The sequence below is a fragment of the Terrapene carolina genome, unplaced genomic scaffold, assembly GCF_002925995.2.
Source record: "Terrapene carolina triunguis isolate 2854851 unplaced genomic scaffold, T_m_triunguis-2.0 Scaffold132, whole genome shotgun sequence".
NCBI lineage: Eukaryota > Metazoa > Chordata > Testudines > Emydidae > Terrapene > Terrapene triunguis.
Window position 1 is genome coordinate 12,618,258 of NW_020664483.1, and position 17,292 is coordinate 12,635,549.

At 38.7% G+C, this 17,292-nt stretch overlaps 1 protein-coding gene across 2 annotated transcripts in view; it reads right to left on the reverse strand.

Annotated features, from left to right (window-relative positions):
• KIF16B (kinesin family member 16B) overlaps positions 1-17,292 on the reverse strand; it is a 209,299-nt gene that overhangs the window by 168,694 nt on the left and 23,313 nt on the right. For both annotated transcript variants that reach the window (XM_024199818.2, XM_024199817.2), the window contains exons 3-9: positions 15,050-15,163; positions 10,050-10,166; positions 6,434-6,531; positions 5,241-5,350; positions 4,473-4,615; positions 1,922-2,090; positions 1,620-1,751 (exon numbers count right to left, since the gene is read on the reverse strand). In XM_024199818.2, the coding sequence (XP_024055586.1) occupies positions 1,620-1,751; positions 1,922-2,090; positions 4,473-4,615; positions 5,241-5,350; positions 6,434-6,531; positions 10,050-10,166; positions 15,050-15,163 (883 nt within the window). The remainder of the gene's footprint in view (positions 1-1,619; positions 1,752-1,921; positions 2,091-4,472; positions 4,616-5,240; positions 5,351-6,433; positions 6,532-10,049; positions 10,167-15,049; positions 15,164-17,292) is intronic.

Here is a 17,292-nt window from a genome sequence, read left to right on the forward strand (position 1 = left end):
AAACTGATTGACTAGATAATTATAAAAAAAAACACCTCAAGCAGCAAAAAATACTCAAAGGAAGAAACAAGTAGTGTTGTGAGCAGACTGTTACTTTGACATTTAGAAATGACTAAATGGAGTTGGAGGCCACAGCTCCTGTTTATACTCCTAAAAGCCAGCACATGGGGAGGGAGTGGCACAGATTTCTAAAAGATTTCAAGATCATGTACTAGAAGCACTTATCCTGGGAGTGCCAGTCCACTAGGTAGTTCTCACTGAAGAACCAGAACTTTATCAGTTACCTTCCAGATGCTTCCCCCAGCCTCAGAAGAACCCATTGAGTTACACTGCACTTGCATAAGCAAAGGACAAGTGAGAACCCCAATTAAAGTAATTTTTCATTGTCCTTCACCCTTCAGGTCTGCTACACAAAACAAACAACATACATAGCCCAATCTCACTGCGGTTTTATTTCTTTATAATCTTGTTTGGAAACATACTTGACATTTCAATGGGCTGATGAACAGTGGGATAAGTGAGACCATGGCACATTTGCCATGTGATGTAGAGATAAATGTTTGTTGAGTGAAAAGAGCCATTATTGAACTTTTTGTTTAAACTGTAAAAAAGTTCTCATAAGAGCAGCTTATAAATGATGAAGCTTAACACAACAGATTAAAGTGCTGTTAATGTCAGAAGACTAACTATGTAGAGATGGCACATTCTTACTTAACAGATCTCCCTCCAGTGTGTATTCTGAGTCAAATGTGACCACATTATTCTTTATTACTATTTTCTCCTATAATACAGTTACAGTAAAGTAAGCTAGCTCACACACATCAACAAAATTATTGGGTATATTCACATTGCTGGATCTTCATTACTGGTGATGATACAAAAGCCAGAAGGAGGGGGAAAAGTCTTGACTTTTAGATCACAGATTGAGGGTGCCCGGTGTGAGAGCAGTTAAAACACACACAAACATACACAAGTAAACTGAGTTGTCTCGGAGGCAAATGAATCACAACATAATAGGGATGTTTGATTTCAGGCTTAATTGATCAGATTAGCTAAACAGTACAGCTTTAGAAAATTAAATTTCTAAAGAAGGAATAAAAGGTTTTCAAAGTGGTGGTCGTAATTATGCACATACGTTTGTGCACACCCTATTTATGCATGAAGTGCCCAGTGAATGCACATAAACTAGGTATTTGGCATACAGGATCAATTAGACACAGCTAGTGGTATGCACATGCAAACACCTGATTTCCACACACAAATATCTGCAATTGTGCATGTCTACCTGAAAATTTGGTTGTATATATTTAGTAATAAAATAGCTTTTGCATTTTTTTTATTTTAAGCATACAAATATTTATGTCCTCATTCCACTGCTAGGTACCCATGCTACAATTATTTTTTTAAAAGGACAACAGTGTTCATGTCATACTTTATGAAGAAGAGAACAGTTAACGAAGGGGTATGGACTGTATTAGAAAGCTTTGCTCTCCACAGTAATCATTAATTTAACAAGGTGTAAATAACACCATTTCTTAATGAGGCATTTGGAATCAAAATATTTACAGCTAATTTGTATAAAGTGTTGAGAATGAAGAAAAGTAATTTAAAACACTTACTGGCAATCATTATCGTTTTAGAGTTTCCTCCTAGGCTATCTTTCAACAGCCAAGTCAACACAGAGTCCCTGTAAGGCACAAATACTTGCTTCTTCTTTGCAAGAGGATTTGTTGCATCCTGAGATAAATCAGCTGTGAGATGGGAAAAAAGCAATTCTGTATATTGATTACTTTTTTAAAGAAATTAAAACCATTGAACTATTACCCACTCCAGTGGATTCAACACAAACCAACTGCAAAAACAGATATATATAATACTGATGCAGAAAGAGGACTGAGCATGAAAGAAAATAGAGACATACCTAAGGCAGAAATGACATTTCCCAGAGTAACTAGAGATTTGTTAATATTCCCTCCTTCCTTTAATCTAACCCCTGTAGCACCAGTGGCATCTGCTCTCTCACTTCCAGCAAGATCTACCAAATGGATCTTGCTAACAGTCTCACAAGGCATTTCAGCATCAAATTTAGCCTAAAGAAAAATACAAAAAGAAAATAGAAAATAATGGGTTAAGCTACGAAGTTCTGGAATCTTACTGAATTCAGTTTGTATCTTCCATGTCATGTTTCATTTGTTTGCAGTAGTAGAGCTTTAGAAGTCAGATGTACTAGAGGTACCAAAGAAAGGAGTTCCGTTCACAAGCAGCTGCATAATACCCATTTAACTCATTTTCATAAGTAATATTCCAAGCTATTTACATATACACACCAACCACAAATGTCTTAAAATGTATTGATATTTTAAAGAAGTACAATCAACTCACCTGTTAAATCTGTATTAAATTTTTGGTTAACATTCAGTGTTACACTTTTTACATACACACACACACACACACACACAACCTTTTCACTCAGATTTCCCCATCATACTTTTATAGTGTCTTTGAACAATATATTGATACCAGTTGTTGGCTTGCCTCCCACCCTTCTCTAAAAGCTGTGAGCTGAGTAATTCACTGTTCCCAAAATACACAACTTTTTGCAACATGCCATGGAAAAAATGAAAACTGTGCATCCATGCCAAATTCTACCTTCCTTCCATCCTCCCTCCATAAAGCTCTCCCTAGGCCTACTATCCCCACAAAATTACAAAAAAAAAGTAAACTCCCTTTTCTAAAGTTGACTGCTACTGGGAATTGGAATGGAAAACAAATACCTAGAAGGATGTATTTGGTCACCCCATTACTCCAGAGATGAATGAGATGAATGTCCATTCAAGTTAGGACTTGAGTGGCCAGAAAAGGAACAGTTAATGGGAGACCAGTTTGGGCCATGGGACTGTATTCCAGGAGTGTCTGGCCAACATTAAAGCATAAAAGGCAGTCACCACTTTTATGTGCTACTTTTATGCAAATCACACATAATTTTCAATGCTTTTCCCGTGTTGTTGGGATTCTATGGCAACATAAGGGACTGTGCTTTAGTTATTCACTGAGTTTTAGCTAGTTTGAGTTTCGGTCAATTATCTCCCAGAATGGTGCATCTGAGAAATGTTGTTTTAAGAATTACTAGGCACTGTAATGTACAGTGTCTTAATACAGTCACCGAGAAGTTCATCATACCACACTTAACTCTAACAAAAACTTACTCTTCCCTTTCTCTGCTGCAGAAGACAAATACCACCCACCTGCCTCAACAGGTGAGGGAAACTGATGGGGCTGGTGGTAAAGGGGGTCAGCCCTAGCATTGAGGGAGGGAGACACTCACTGAAGGACACCAAGTAGCTTCTCCCGACCTTGGAGTCTCTAACACCCATTGGCCAGTTGTAGAGGAGAGGCGCTGATTGGGTCACAGCCCCAGCTCTGGGGATTTAACGTGCCATCTGGAGCCTCCTTCAGCTCCATTCCAGCAGCTCCACCATATCCACCCTGAACTAAGAATAGGAATTCAGTCTGCCAGATGCTGCAGGTCTAGTCGATTGCCTTGGGGGTCAGGAAGGAATTTTTCTCCCAGAGAGCCAACTGGCAGAAGCCTGGGGAGTTTTTTCACTTTCCTCACACCTCCTTCACACCACAAGTGACAGTAGGAATGCACTTAGTACCTAACTGAGGTACTTGGTTGAGCTGTTAATTCATCTCAGCCTGGGTTTTCAGTGCAGCTGAAAGGATAAAATGAATGTTTCCCAGAGGTAAAAGACCTGGGATTTTTGATGGGCCTTGGGTTCATGGGACAGGGTAAGGCCAAAGTCCCCACCTTTCTGCACCTTCTGTCCCCTTCATGGTGAGGAGTGGTGGTAGGCCTCATACTGAGCTGAGTGCTAGGGGATAGTCTAGGGAAAGTGTTATGTGGTAGGAGCCCTTGTACCCTCCCCACTTAAATGCCTGGTATAGACAAGTAAGTGTGATAGGCGGATAACACCCCTCCCCTGTGTTTAAGCTTAAAAAAGTTGCAGCCTGCCACTTAAAATCCATCCAAGTGTCTGTCCTTGTTTCATCACTGTGGGTAGGTCCACACTACCCGCCCGATTCGGCGAGTAGAGATCGATCTTCTGGGATCGATTTATCGCGTCTCATCTGGACGCGATAAATCGATCCCAGAAGCGCTCCCCCGTCGACTGCAGAACTCCTGCTCGCCGAGAGGAGGAAGCGCTGTCGACGGGGGAGCTTGCCTGCGCCGCGTGGACCCGCAATAAGTAAACTTAGTTCGATCTAGGAAACGTCGATTTCAGCTACGCTATTCTCGTAGCTGAATTGCGTTTCCTAGATCGATCCCCCGCCCCAGTGTGGACCAGCCCTGTGTTTGCATCAATAGAAGTAACTGGGTCTCCCAAGTTGCTGATTTGACAGTTACATGTTTCAGTTAGCAAATAAGTTATTACATGCAAATATTTAAAGACAATGCAATTTTTTTTTACCTGAGTGAAGTTGACCGTGAAAATGGCATGAGACCTGCTGCTAACGTCATTCATTCCAGTTGCAGCAGTGGTTCGATTTATGTTTCCTGCTTCCATAAGTTCCTCTACATCGCTGTAATTTTGTACTAAATGTTTGGACAAATCTGAACAAAAGCAAAAATGATTATAAATTAAAATAAGTACACTTATGAAGGTACTGTGAACTGATTGAGATTCAAGTCTACCTCAGTACAATGCAGCAGTGCTCCAATAACACAGAAAGCGTTTATAGTCAGATTTCCTTTATTTCTTTTAAATAGAGGAATGAGACGTTGTGCGAAGAATACTTCTTCAGACTATTATTATAAAATTTACAGTAGAACAGTTTAAAAGATTGCATACTTCTCTTCGAAGCATATAGTATATGTCTAACCTCTCAAGAGAAAAGGGCCTGCATTGTCAGAGTGGTAGACTAAGATAGTTAGAGTCTAATAGATCCTTTCCATTTCAAACATCCATGATTTATAAGTTAGCCCCCAACGCTGATTTGAAATCAATTAGCAGAGCTTCACCTTCAGTAAAAAAGTGCTGTACTTTAGAAGAGTTTGGAAATGAGAACTGTACAAAATAAAAAAGGCTGTTCCCAATAATGCTTTTACATTGATGATGAAATATATTGTCTTTCACCTTCATCTTCATTTGCATTTACAATTTAAAAACAAAAAACAGGGACATACACTTAAACATAAACCTGAAAATATTAAGTAGAAAGCAATGAAGTGATTTTACCCTCAACGTAAGGCCCTTCTTTCGGATGCTCTCGTATTCTTAAATTATACGTTTTTGATGATTTCCGCCTAAGCAGATCTCTCACGCGTTCATTATATATTTCCAGATAACTGAAACAAAAAGTATTTGAATTTAGAAAAATACTGAATGATACAAGATTTAAAAGAGCAAAATTACTGGAAAGAGCTCATTCAGACGGTAGAATTGAGCCTCAGTCCTGCAAGTTTACATAGGAGTGATTTCACCCACATGAGTCCAATTGACTATTCAATCACTCCTGCATGTAGGCATTCTGCAGGACAGATCCTAATTTGTAACTTTTTCACCAAGTTATGATACCATTCACAATATAAGCTCTATGGTAACATTTTCTAAAGATCGCATTATGATGTAAACATCTCCATGCGTTTCCTGGTGTTTTGTTTACTGTAATATGCTTCCTAACCCAATACCACTGAGAACTGGTATATCTTGATGCAAATCCTATTACTACCGATACTTGTAGCAACAGAAAATAAAGTAAGCTGTTAAACTTCTTTTCTTTTTATACTTTGGACATTAGAAAATGGTCTAGTAAAAGAGGTTAAAAACTTGTTTTCATCATGATCAAGTGATAACAGGATGTAGAAAAATCTAATATTTTTCATAATTATTACTCTTGCTGCGTACAAAAAGCCAAAAAACTGCAGAATTAAAGTATTTTAAAATTATTACAAACGGCGCATGCAGCAATAGCTGAAGTTAAGGTCGTTTAAGTGTTTCCATTCTCAAGAGCTATTTCAACTGACTATAAATCATGTCAAACTTTCACCATCTGAGATGAAGTTTCCCGGGTTTGGTCTCGGTCTGCAGTGAAATTTTTGAATGCAAGGGGAAGGATTAGTGAAGGATGCTTTATAAAAGCATGAACATTTTCAATACTAAAAATATATATATATACATACATACATACATACATACGTACGTACGTACGTACGTATGTATGTATGCATGCATATATGTGGGAGGCCCAGCAGAGAAGTACTGAAAACATTTTACCAGAGCTTTCCACAAAAATCCATTTTCAGGCTGAGAAGAAGAATAAGTTTCATCCCTAAAACCACATTGTACAAAAAGATACTAACGTGAAAACAAGGAGTTTATAACAGAGTAGGTTCATTCCCAGCAATCTTTGTAACATACACAAAACCTACCTGACTTCTGTTCGAAATGATGCTTCATTCCATCTTGTTTTTTCATTTATTCTGCTGAATAATCCTTCACAAATTCTAGGTATTAAACCAGCATCACCCTGCAACAACAATTTTTATTTTCTACATCGCTACATGTACGCACTATATATTTTTAAAACAGAAGAAATCACTAGTTGAAATTGACAATACCCAGAGTCATTGTGCCAGATATACAGCAGGGAATTATTAGCAAATATTCTTAATATCACATTTAACGGACATAACTTGGAGGTTAAGCAGTTTGCAATTCAGATCCTAGCACAGGCCCTTAGTTTGGGGTTAGATTTTACCCTGTGCCCTACACATTTGGTCCATACAAATCTCACCTACTTAAACCAGAGGAAGAATCCAGTTCTCCCGAACAACATTTAACTGCCTTAACCATGAGACCATCCTTTCTCTCCCTGAAACCCTTTGCCTCATTCACTACACACCTTCCGACATCTGCAACAAAAGCAGGGGTCCTACAGACCACAACCTCATGCACTAAATAACCCTGATCCAGCCCCAGAGCAGATCCATCTTCCGCACTGAGTGAGGCAGAGGTCCTGTGGAAAATATAGCATGCAATAGCGTAATTAAAGACTATCATAATATATGTGCACCAGGGGGGCAAATTAGGGAAATGCAAGAATTAAAATTGCCTTATTTCTGAGTGCTTTATTTTGCAACCTTAATGTTCTTTTTGCACAGTTGTTTGTGTGTAATTTCCTAGGTTTCTGAAAACTGAAAAAACAAAATTTGAATAATGTAGAAACATACTGACACCTGCTGATGGGGAAAAATATAAAAGCGAGACAAAGACATAAAAGCCTGCCAAAAAATATTAATTTTAATGAAAAGTATGGGCCAAAATATTAACATAACAGTCACTGGATTAACCCCTTTGTTTCATATATTCCAGCACACCCATGTGGTTTATCAGCACAAACCTCTGCCACTTGAGCTAACAGAGCAACTAATAACAGTAGTAGGTTGTTATCTTCTATGTGGACCAACCACTAGGAGGCAGCTGAGACACTTCCCCCAAGGGTTTCACAGACATTTACTGGCAGCAGAAGAATGTTGAGACACCAGAATCTTGAGTTCACTTTCAAGTATTGGAGGGGAATGTGCTCGAGTGCAGTGGTGCCCACACTTTTTAATGTCATGACCCCCTTTAGGCTCCCTCTGTTAACACGAGACCCAGGATAAGCAAGCCCACCCTGCCCAGGGTGCCCTCAAAATTTTCTCTCATGGTATGCCTGGGAGACAGGGGGGAGAAGGGGCGGAAGCCTGATTCTGCCTCCCCCAGGGAGGAAGGAGGCCAGGTCCTTCCCAGACAGAGCCAAGTATGCACTGTGCATCTGGCTGAGGGTACCATACAGTGCCACTCAGGTTTGGGCCATCCCACTGTTCTAATTTTCTAATTCTAATTGCTGAACAGTTTTAGAAAAAAAAAAAAAAAAAAAAAACATATATACATATATAAAATGATCCTGAAGCAGACACCCAGCATGGAAAATCTCAGTCCAAGACAATTAAAGTTTGGCATACTGAAAACACAGTCTTAGTAGATAGGAAGTGTTGTGTAAACTTAACTACAGGCCCCAGATATAAGAAGCATGTGCTTGGACCTTTCCTTTATTTTATATTTCTGTTTAAGTTAGCCATCAATTTTAAGTTGGGGGGTTTTGGTTGTTTTGTCAGTAATATAGCTGCATATTTCTTATTAAAATTAATTAAAAGTGAACAGAAATCTAAAAAAGCATGCATCTAAAACCAATTATGATTACACACTAGTGAAGTCTTCATCTGGGGACCCATTCTGCTAATGAATACACTGTTATTAGAATATTATCAGACATTATCAGTGCCACTTACAGAGTTTGGCAATCAATGCATATTTGCTAATGGCACTGTAAGCTCTAGGAGGGTGAAGAGTCCCTTGACTAGAATTGTAGTACTAGTACTTTAAGGAATAGCAAAAAAAGGGAATTATTTACTTTTAACTTGAATTTTGTCTATTATAAGTAGAGCCTTGGGTCAAATGTTTTATACAAGTGATTCTGTGAGCCAACTGCCATTGTCTCTCAATTTATATAATCTTATATATACAGCCAAAGTAGAATAATTATAGCTCACAGCGAGAAGAATCAATGGAGACCTCTATTTCTGAGTTGGGTCAAACAAACATTGCTACTTGTATCATAGCAAAATCTCTTGAGGATAATGGCCACTAGATTTACTCAGGAAGTCTCACAATATGCATGTTACTTAGCACACCATTTTCAGCAATTTATATCTTTCATTCATAAAATTGTCTCTGGCCCTAACATTCTATTATGCTTATTCACCATACAGAAAAAACTTCATAACATTATACATGAAGTTACTTAGGGCGTGGTTACACTTGAAACTTCAAAGCACTGCCGCGGGAGCGCTCCCGCAGCAGCGCTTTGAAGTGCGAGTGTGGTCGGGCGCCAGCGCTGGGAGAGAGCTCTCCCAGAGCTGCAGGTACTCCACCTCCACGAGGGGATTAGTTTACAGCGCTGGGAGCGCAGTTCCCATCGCTGGGGCACTGTTTACACTGGCGCTTTACAGCGCTGTAACTTGCTGCGCTCAGGGGGGTGTTTTTTCACACCCCTGAGCGAGAAAGTTGCAGCGCTGTAAAGCACCAGTGTAGCCAAGCCCTTATTCTGTGTGTATAGTAATATGTAAAAGACAGAGCCAAATTCACACTTGCCAGCTTAGGGAGGTGAAAATTAGTGACACAATTACAGCTCAAAAAGGATTTAACTGGCAGAGGGCAGGTGGCAGCCTTCCCTTCTTAAATTCTGCTGGCAGAGGGTGGTTATTATTTTAGCCAAGGATTACAAGAGAGAGTCTAGCTAGCAGACGATGCTTCTGGGATGCACCTAATCAGCATGCCATTGGCTGCACAGCTCAAAAGTTTCCTCAGCCGGTTCCTTCCCCTTTTAAACAAGCATCCCCCCTCAATGGAGTCAATTGTGGGCAACTCTCCTCCTGTCAGAATGCCCCTCCAGTTGGACTTTCTTTTGCTAGGGGTCCTGTGCCAGAGTTAGCCAGAACTTTAATCCTTAAAATTAAAGTCTGCGTAATGTTTTTAAATGGTAGGTTAAAAACTCAAACTCAGCTGTGATCATTCTCAGTTCCCATTCCCAACTTGAAGTTTTATTTTCCAAATAGGAATCAAACAGCTATCTTGATTTTTTTTTCCCCCACTCAGAACCAGGCAGACTCTTTCAGAAAGTGCTGAGCATTCATACTCTCAAAATCACGGCCCCTTTAAGGTGTCTCAAGTTGAGTACCCAAAAACCACTAGTCACTTTTGAAGATTTTTGTTCTGATCTGTGCACGACAAATAGCTTATTATTAAATGTAACAGCAACACAAAGATATTTTTTCTGATTTAAAATTTCTCCCACATAACTATAGGGAACTTTGAAGACTCCCATGTAACTACTAAAAGTTAGATATAAAATGGAAATAACAATATGCAGACATGGTAGAGAATGATGGTTCCAAAAGGAATCCAACTGCATTATAAAACTGAAGTCTGCAAAACACGACGTACAGCATTTCCCATCATAGTGTAGGACTTCCCAGATCCAGTCTGTCCATACGCAAAAATACAAGCATTATAACCTTCAAAAGCAGATGCAAGGACATCTGTGCCAAGATTTTTGAAAACCTAAAAACAAAAACAAAAAAGGTTTTTTAAGAGACTGAACAGTTAAAAAAAATCATTATATCTGCAGTAGTTTTAATGATAGTTTAATGCATTCTATTCAACATAGCATTGCAAATACTACAAAACAGCAGAGATATACTAACACACACAAGCCATCGGTTTGGACCAGTGATATTTGCTTTAGAGAATTAGCTAGGAAGCGTCTTGATTAAATGCAGAATGTTACTAGTACATTTAATTTACAGCAGTGCCAAAGTATTCTTTTCACTTTCTCTGTCAAACCTAGATCTTCCCCAATTTTTTTTTAATCTAATCTCAGGCACTATCTAATGACCATCTTTCTGCTATTGTTAATAGTTACTTTACACTTTTAATATTTTCCCCAATGCTACAGAATTTGAAAGTGTCTATTCCTGTCTGAAAAAGAAAACTCTTCCCTGATCCTGAGACTATGAGTGGCCTTTTTTCAGCCAAGTGTAAGAGGCAAGTGGCCTTTTTCCTCTCACCAATCACCTCTTGCATAATAGAACTTTTGAGTTTAATCTCAGTTTCCTTCTGGCCAAAGCACAGAACATGTCTTCTTTATAGTAATTACCTTCTTTCCTCAGATAGCCCCTTCTCCTTTTGCCCTCAAATTTCATCAAATCTGACACTGTAGAGCACTCCATCCTCCTGGATCATCTACATAGCCATTTAGGTGTGCCTGGTTCCTTTCTGTTGTGGCGGGGTTGGATGGCTCCAGGCCCCATTACCCCTTAAAGAGGACAAACCACCCTGTTATACTGTGCCACTCTCAACAAGTTCATGTACCAGGATTTGGGAACCTTTGTCTTAGACAATCATAAGCACAATTCTCTCACTCTCTCCCTGTTATTTGAAGAGAGTGTCTCCCATTTAACGCCATTCTGATGGTACCTTTCTTGAAATCCTCATCCATACCTACATTTCATGTTGTTTTGATTGCCCCTCAACTATCTCTAGACTCTAGTGTTTGAAGACTGCCACTATCCATCTTCAAAAGAGTGAAGCTGTATTATCACCAAATAATTCCACTGACACCTCATTCATGTCAAAATTCAGTTCAATATTTGCCTCATTCTTAGTAATCCCTCTATGGGTATGCTCAAGCCTGCCTCATGGAGTGGTGTCTCACTATTCCTATACAGAGCTGTAACTAGACATTTTAGCATCCAGGGCAAGCAAGCATATTTGCACCTCCTGCTGATTTTTATTAGGCATTTCTCCACCCCATTTTACCACCCCAGTGGCTTTGAGCCCTAGACAGCTGCCCCACTCATCCCGCCCTTGTTATAGCCCCATTCCTATCCCTAATCTAGTACTAGTCTCTTCTTTCTCACTATACAACCTGGCTACTCTAGGGGAACAAGAACATCTTTATACAACATAAAATTGTATTATGCTACATGACTCTTGAAAATTTAATCAGGTTAAAGTAAGTCAACAATGTTTAGACAGAGCAACCAGAGATTACCATTTTCTGAATTATTGCCCAGTGCATCAACTTGAACAGAACATACTGTTAACACTAGGACTGAATCGCTAGGGCATTCTGTTCGTGGTTTCAAAAGGCCAGTACAACTGACCAAAAATCTATCTTCATTCTTGTTGCACAGATATACAGTTAAAGATCAGCAGGTAAAATGCTCTAGTCTAATTTCTGAGTCACTGTAGCACAACTCATGTCCACAAGAGGGCACTGATAGGACATTTAAAGCTAGATACAGTTTCATTTATCACTCAGCTATGTGTACATGGCAAAAGTTTAATGATAGTGGACCAAACATGCTAGTAATTCAAGTATCCAGCAGTAATGCAAGTATCCATTGTGCTCCACAGTGAGCTGGACATGAACTCGGCAGGAAGGTTTCTGTGGTACTCTGGTGTAGTAGATTGGAAATTCTAGAGCAGCTTGATGCAAGTTAAAATACGAATGTTTTCAATTATATATGAAACTGAGTAATACAAGGAAGACAGCCTGTCTTGTATTTATTTTTGAAGTTAAAGTCAATTTATTGAAGATGGCCTTCTGTTCTCCATGTGCCACAGGACTTTTTATTTAACACAAATGCATGATAGACAATGGAGGTTTTGATAGCTTGGCAGAGAACTGTTGGGATTATTGGTACCCAAGAAGATCTGGGAGGCAGTTTGGGATTGTGGGATATGCACTTAAATTGGGTGTGTCTGTTGTAAAGATCAATAGTGAATGCTGACATTTAAGAAAGTCGTTTTTAGATTTCACAGTTAACATCCTATTGATATGAATGGTCCAGTTCACTCTTCTAGGAGCTATTGTTTCAGGCTGCTGCAGCCTTAGGTCTTTCCTCACTGGCATTTTTTTCTCCTTGTATAGGAATCCTCCACGGGTGTCAAAGTGACTTGTACCAATGCACTTTGCCCTAGTTTGAAACGGGCAAAACCACATTAATACAAATCAGTATTACACAGTGCAGCATGCCTACAATAGGGGTTTGCCCTGGTGCAGTTATAGTGAAAGAAAATCCTACCACAGATACACTATCACTTTATATTGGATTCATGTTTGGAAGGTTTTTCATTACAAAATGAGGGTTAATGACAATGTTTTGTTTTTTCTAGCAAAAGCTCAGATTCTGGAGCAAAATTCCATAGCTTCTGTGGGGGGAAAAAAACAGCATCCACAGAATCACAAAATACACCAACCCCTATGAGCAGTTTCTCTTTGAGTATATAAATAAAATGTCTTAGACACATTAAAAATATACAGCCTACATAGGCAACTAATAAATTCAAGCACAAAATAACCCTAAACATTGTCAAGGGCTTGTTTTTGCAAAGCATTCATACCTCTGGATCCACCAGTTGGGGAGGACAGCAGAGGAAGGTGGGATGGGGAAGAAGCACACAAACATAATGAGGTTATGAAGGTTTTAATCAAGAGTTTGGGATAATCACATTACTCCCCTACGTTAGTGAGCTACGCAGGGGTTCCAATATTTGTACCAATGAAAATATTTATTCACACATAATCATGTATTTTATGAGCAAGAATTGGGCACTAAGGTCATCATCAGTTGTCATTGTTTATGTAGCCATAAATCATGTTACTGTGTAATCACAAGTTAAGGCCCCAGTCAAAACACACGTGTAGTTCCATTCACCCCAACAGGACCACTTACATACTTAAAGTTAAGCATAAGTAAGTTTTACACAGTCTAAGATTTCAAGCTCTGATTCAGGGAAGCACCTATTCACATGCTTAAATCTGTCCCTATTTAGCAAAGCACTTACGCACATGCTCAACTTTAAAAGCACATGCTTAAGCATCACTGAGACTTAACACAGGCTTACGCACCCTTTCTGAATAGGAATGCTTTCCAGGACTGGGGCCTCAATGTTTGAATTTGGGGATTTTTATGAATGTTTTCAATTATAGTCTTTTCCTTCACTTAGTATCCTTAACTGTATCTTAATTTTTGCTTTTCAAAGTATACACGCACAGAAACAAATAAAACCTACAAAATTCAGAAAATAAGAAAACAGTGGGAACTACTGCAATGGAAAAAATTTAACTTGCCAAGAATTAATGACTTCTTTTAGTTAAACATGTAATCAAGTGTTTGAATTAAATTGTAGATTAATGTAGTACTTAAACTATAAAAATGAATAAGGAAGTTTTAACAATGGGATCTACTAGTTTGTATTAAATGGTTAAAGAGAAAACCAGGAGTGGAAATTCCCTGTCAAATAGCCATATTGGTTGGCATTGCCAATAAAAATAGTCTGTTATAATAATGCACCTTAATCTTGGCCTGAACTACCATTTTTCTACTTTAGGAAGTTATTTTAGTCTTCCTGTTAGTTTTAACCCCCATGTCTTCAGGGATCAGGCTCACCAATGTCACTTAATTCTAAACCACCAATATCACCACATTCACAACTGCAATGTATCTGCAGCAACTCTAGATACCAAAGGTCTTCACTGGTATCCATAAATTCAGCAGGAATTTCCATTATTTAAGTATACTGAAAACTCTCTCATATAACAGGAGAGGAGCAATTGCCCTAACACGTTGGTACAGGATCAAAAGAGGAAAGTGCCAATATTGAAAAATATTTGAATTGTGTCAGATAAATTAATTTGGGTCTGGAAGGGAATTGGGAAGGTCATAAGCATCAAAGGTCCTGCAAAAAGCACGTATGACATATTTCAAAGTTAGTAGAATACAAATGTGCACATACATTTGTGTGCCTAAATTAAGTGAAAATATGTAGTGTGCATGCAATTACACAAGCCTGTCTTCAGAAAAACTGTCTCCATATGTTTAGACTTGAGTGGAGGAGACAGTCACCAGATCTACATAATTATGGATGACAGATATGCGGTCTTGTGGGTGAGGGAAGAAAGGTAATTTAGAGGGCAAAGTCTACAACTCTACAATAGAAAGCTGGCATGTAATACTCTGGGGAGAAGTATCAAGAACCTGTTTCAAGCAGGTTCTCAAATCCTTAATAAATCTTTAGTTCAAACAGGATGTTACCTGGAAAAAAAGAATGTGTGTGTCTTTTTGAATTAAGCAGATGTATTTGGTGTTCAGAAGGTGATTTTTCTTAAGTTTTTAGGTGACAAATATAGGCAGCACAGTAATAGCTTTACTGAGGATTTCACTAACCTGACCTAACAAAATAAGTCAGACAAGAGAACTGACAATGGGCATTCCTTCTGTACCACGAGAAAACATATAGCTAGCTGTGTTGGCTGTCCTAACACTTCTCTCCAACATGTAGGGAATTTCCAAATTGGGCAGAGAGAATTGTAAAAGGAAGAAAACGTCACATTATTCTTTCAATATAAAAAAAAAAAATCAATTCGGAAAGCCTACCACTTCTTGAGACACATAAATAGGACTTTTACTATCTGCTGAGAAATAGGAGAAGTCGTAGGTAAATGTTTTTGTCCGTTCTCTTCCTAGGTCTCCTGTTCCTCCTTCTGGTATCTACAGGAGACAAATAAATAAATAAATAAATAAATAAAAATTAAAAAAAAGAGTTGGCATGTTGCATGATAAAGTAATTAATTCAAAGGACATTTTGCAACATGGATGATTGGAACACAAACTTCATGCGAGAGCACACGAAGAGAGAGCATTTTAATGAAAGGCTATCCCTTTTTGTTATTCTAACAAATATACATGCAAATATACATACTTAGTGGTGAAAAAAGTAAGCAAGTAACATCTGCTTTCATAAGAAGGGGGATAGTCTTATTAAAAGAGCACTGTAGGCATGTTACGCTTCATTTTAAATTACTTTTAATGTAATGGCTCATTTTTGTTATGTTACTATGTAATGTTTACTGTTACTAGTTATTACAAGTTAAATTCTGTGTAGGAAATTCTAAGACAATATTCCAAACATTTACTTAAAGAACAAGCACTTTGCCATGTACAAACTGAATTGCATATGAAAGCACAGATGTAATTAAAATGGTCATATATGCCTTCAGCTTAAGGCTATTATCATGCTGGAGACAGACTGCTCATGACATTAGCAATATGTACTACTATCTGAGTCACAGACACAATTCTCCTTTCGGGGAAGGAACATAATGTAGTTGTTAAGAGCGGGGGATTATGCATCAGGTATACTGGATTTTATCTCCAGCTCTGCCACTCGTTTCACTATGTCATCTTAAGAAAAGTATTTCAACTTCTGTGCCTTGGTTTATTCAGCTATAAAAAGGCTATAAGGCTTGTGTACATGAAAGGTGCATCAGGTAGAATAGTGCAGGATTCTCAACCTTTTTCTTTCTGAGGCCCCCGCAACATGCTATAAAAATTCCATGGCCCGTCTGTGCCACAACAACTGTTTTTGTGAACATAAAAGCCAGGGCCAGCGTTAGGGGGTAGCAAGCAGGGCAACTGCCCAGGGCACTATGCCACAGAGGGCCCTGGGATGCTAAGTTGCTCAGGCTTTGACTTCAGCCACGGGTGGCAAGGCTTGGAGCCCCAGGCTTCAGCCCCAGGCAGTGGGGCTTCGGCTTTCTGCCCTGGGCCCCAGCAAGTCTACTGCCAGTCCTACTTGGCAGACCCCCTGAAACCTGCTCACAGCCCCCCCAGTGGGCCCCGGACCACTGGTTGAGAACCACTGGAACAGTGTTTATAAAGCACTGATGAGAAGGTGCTACCATACACAAAGAAAAACATCTAAAGATATTTGACTATGTAGCATTATTTAAATAATAAAAGTTTAAAGTAAAGACCTGCATTTTTTGTTAAATGAGCTAAAAGTATGTTTATTTGCTGAATCCATCAAGTAACAGAGGCATGATTATTTAGCATATTTTAACTTTATTGTACCTTTCCCTCATTCCCATTTCAAATTCTTTTGAAATAAAAATCTCAGCCAATTCCTACTTCTGTGCTGCCCAACTATACACAATGTTGGGATATCACATCTGGGGTGAGGATAGCAAGAGTGCATGCAGATAACTTGCCATAAAATGCTATCTTTCACCAATTTTTTCATTTATCTCACATACATTCACAATATATTTCATTTATACATTTTTCTGAAATCCCAGAAACCATGTGTATTAAGAAAGTCTTTGTAAAGCCACCCCATATAAATACAAATCTAATGGTATAACCCCTTTGGGGTATTTGTACATCCAGCTTCATTCCTGATAGCAGATGTAATAGCATCGTTTATGTAAGAGATGGTCAGCACAACTAGGACCTTAAATGATTTTAAATTAGTTATGTGTTGAAAGCCTCTTTAACATTTGTCATTGGAGGCTTTCAGAACATCAACATATCTTTAAATATTTGCAGGTGAGTTTTGCACACCTTGAAAAATTCTGCATACCTGGTGCAGTTAGTTGTCTTTTGGCAAGTAAGAAAAATTTAATAAGATTTTTAAATCATCTTAGTAAATAGCGGCAAGTAGACCTTCCACCTGATTTAGTAAGTTTTCACTACAATTTTGGAAGGCTGTTGGTACAGCAGGATGGAAAATTGGAGTTCATTAGAAACAGGGTATAAATATTTTTCCATTGTAAGCACTCATCCTCCAGCTAAGTGAATGGCCACAGCAATAGGAATACTTAAGAAACAGGTCCTATGGA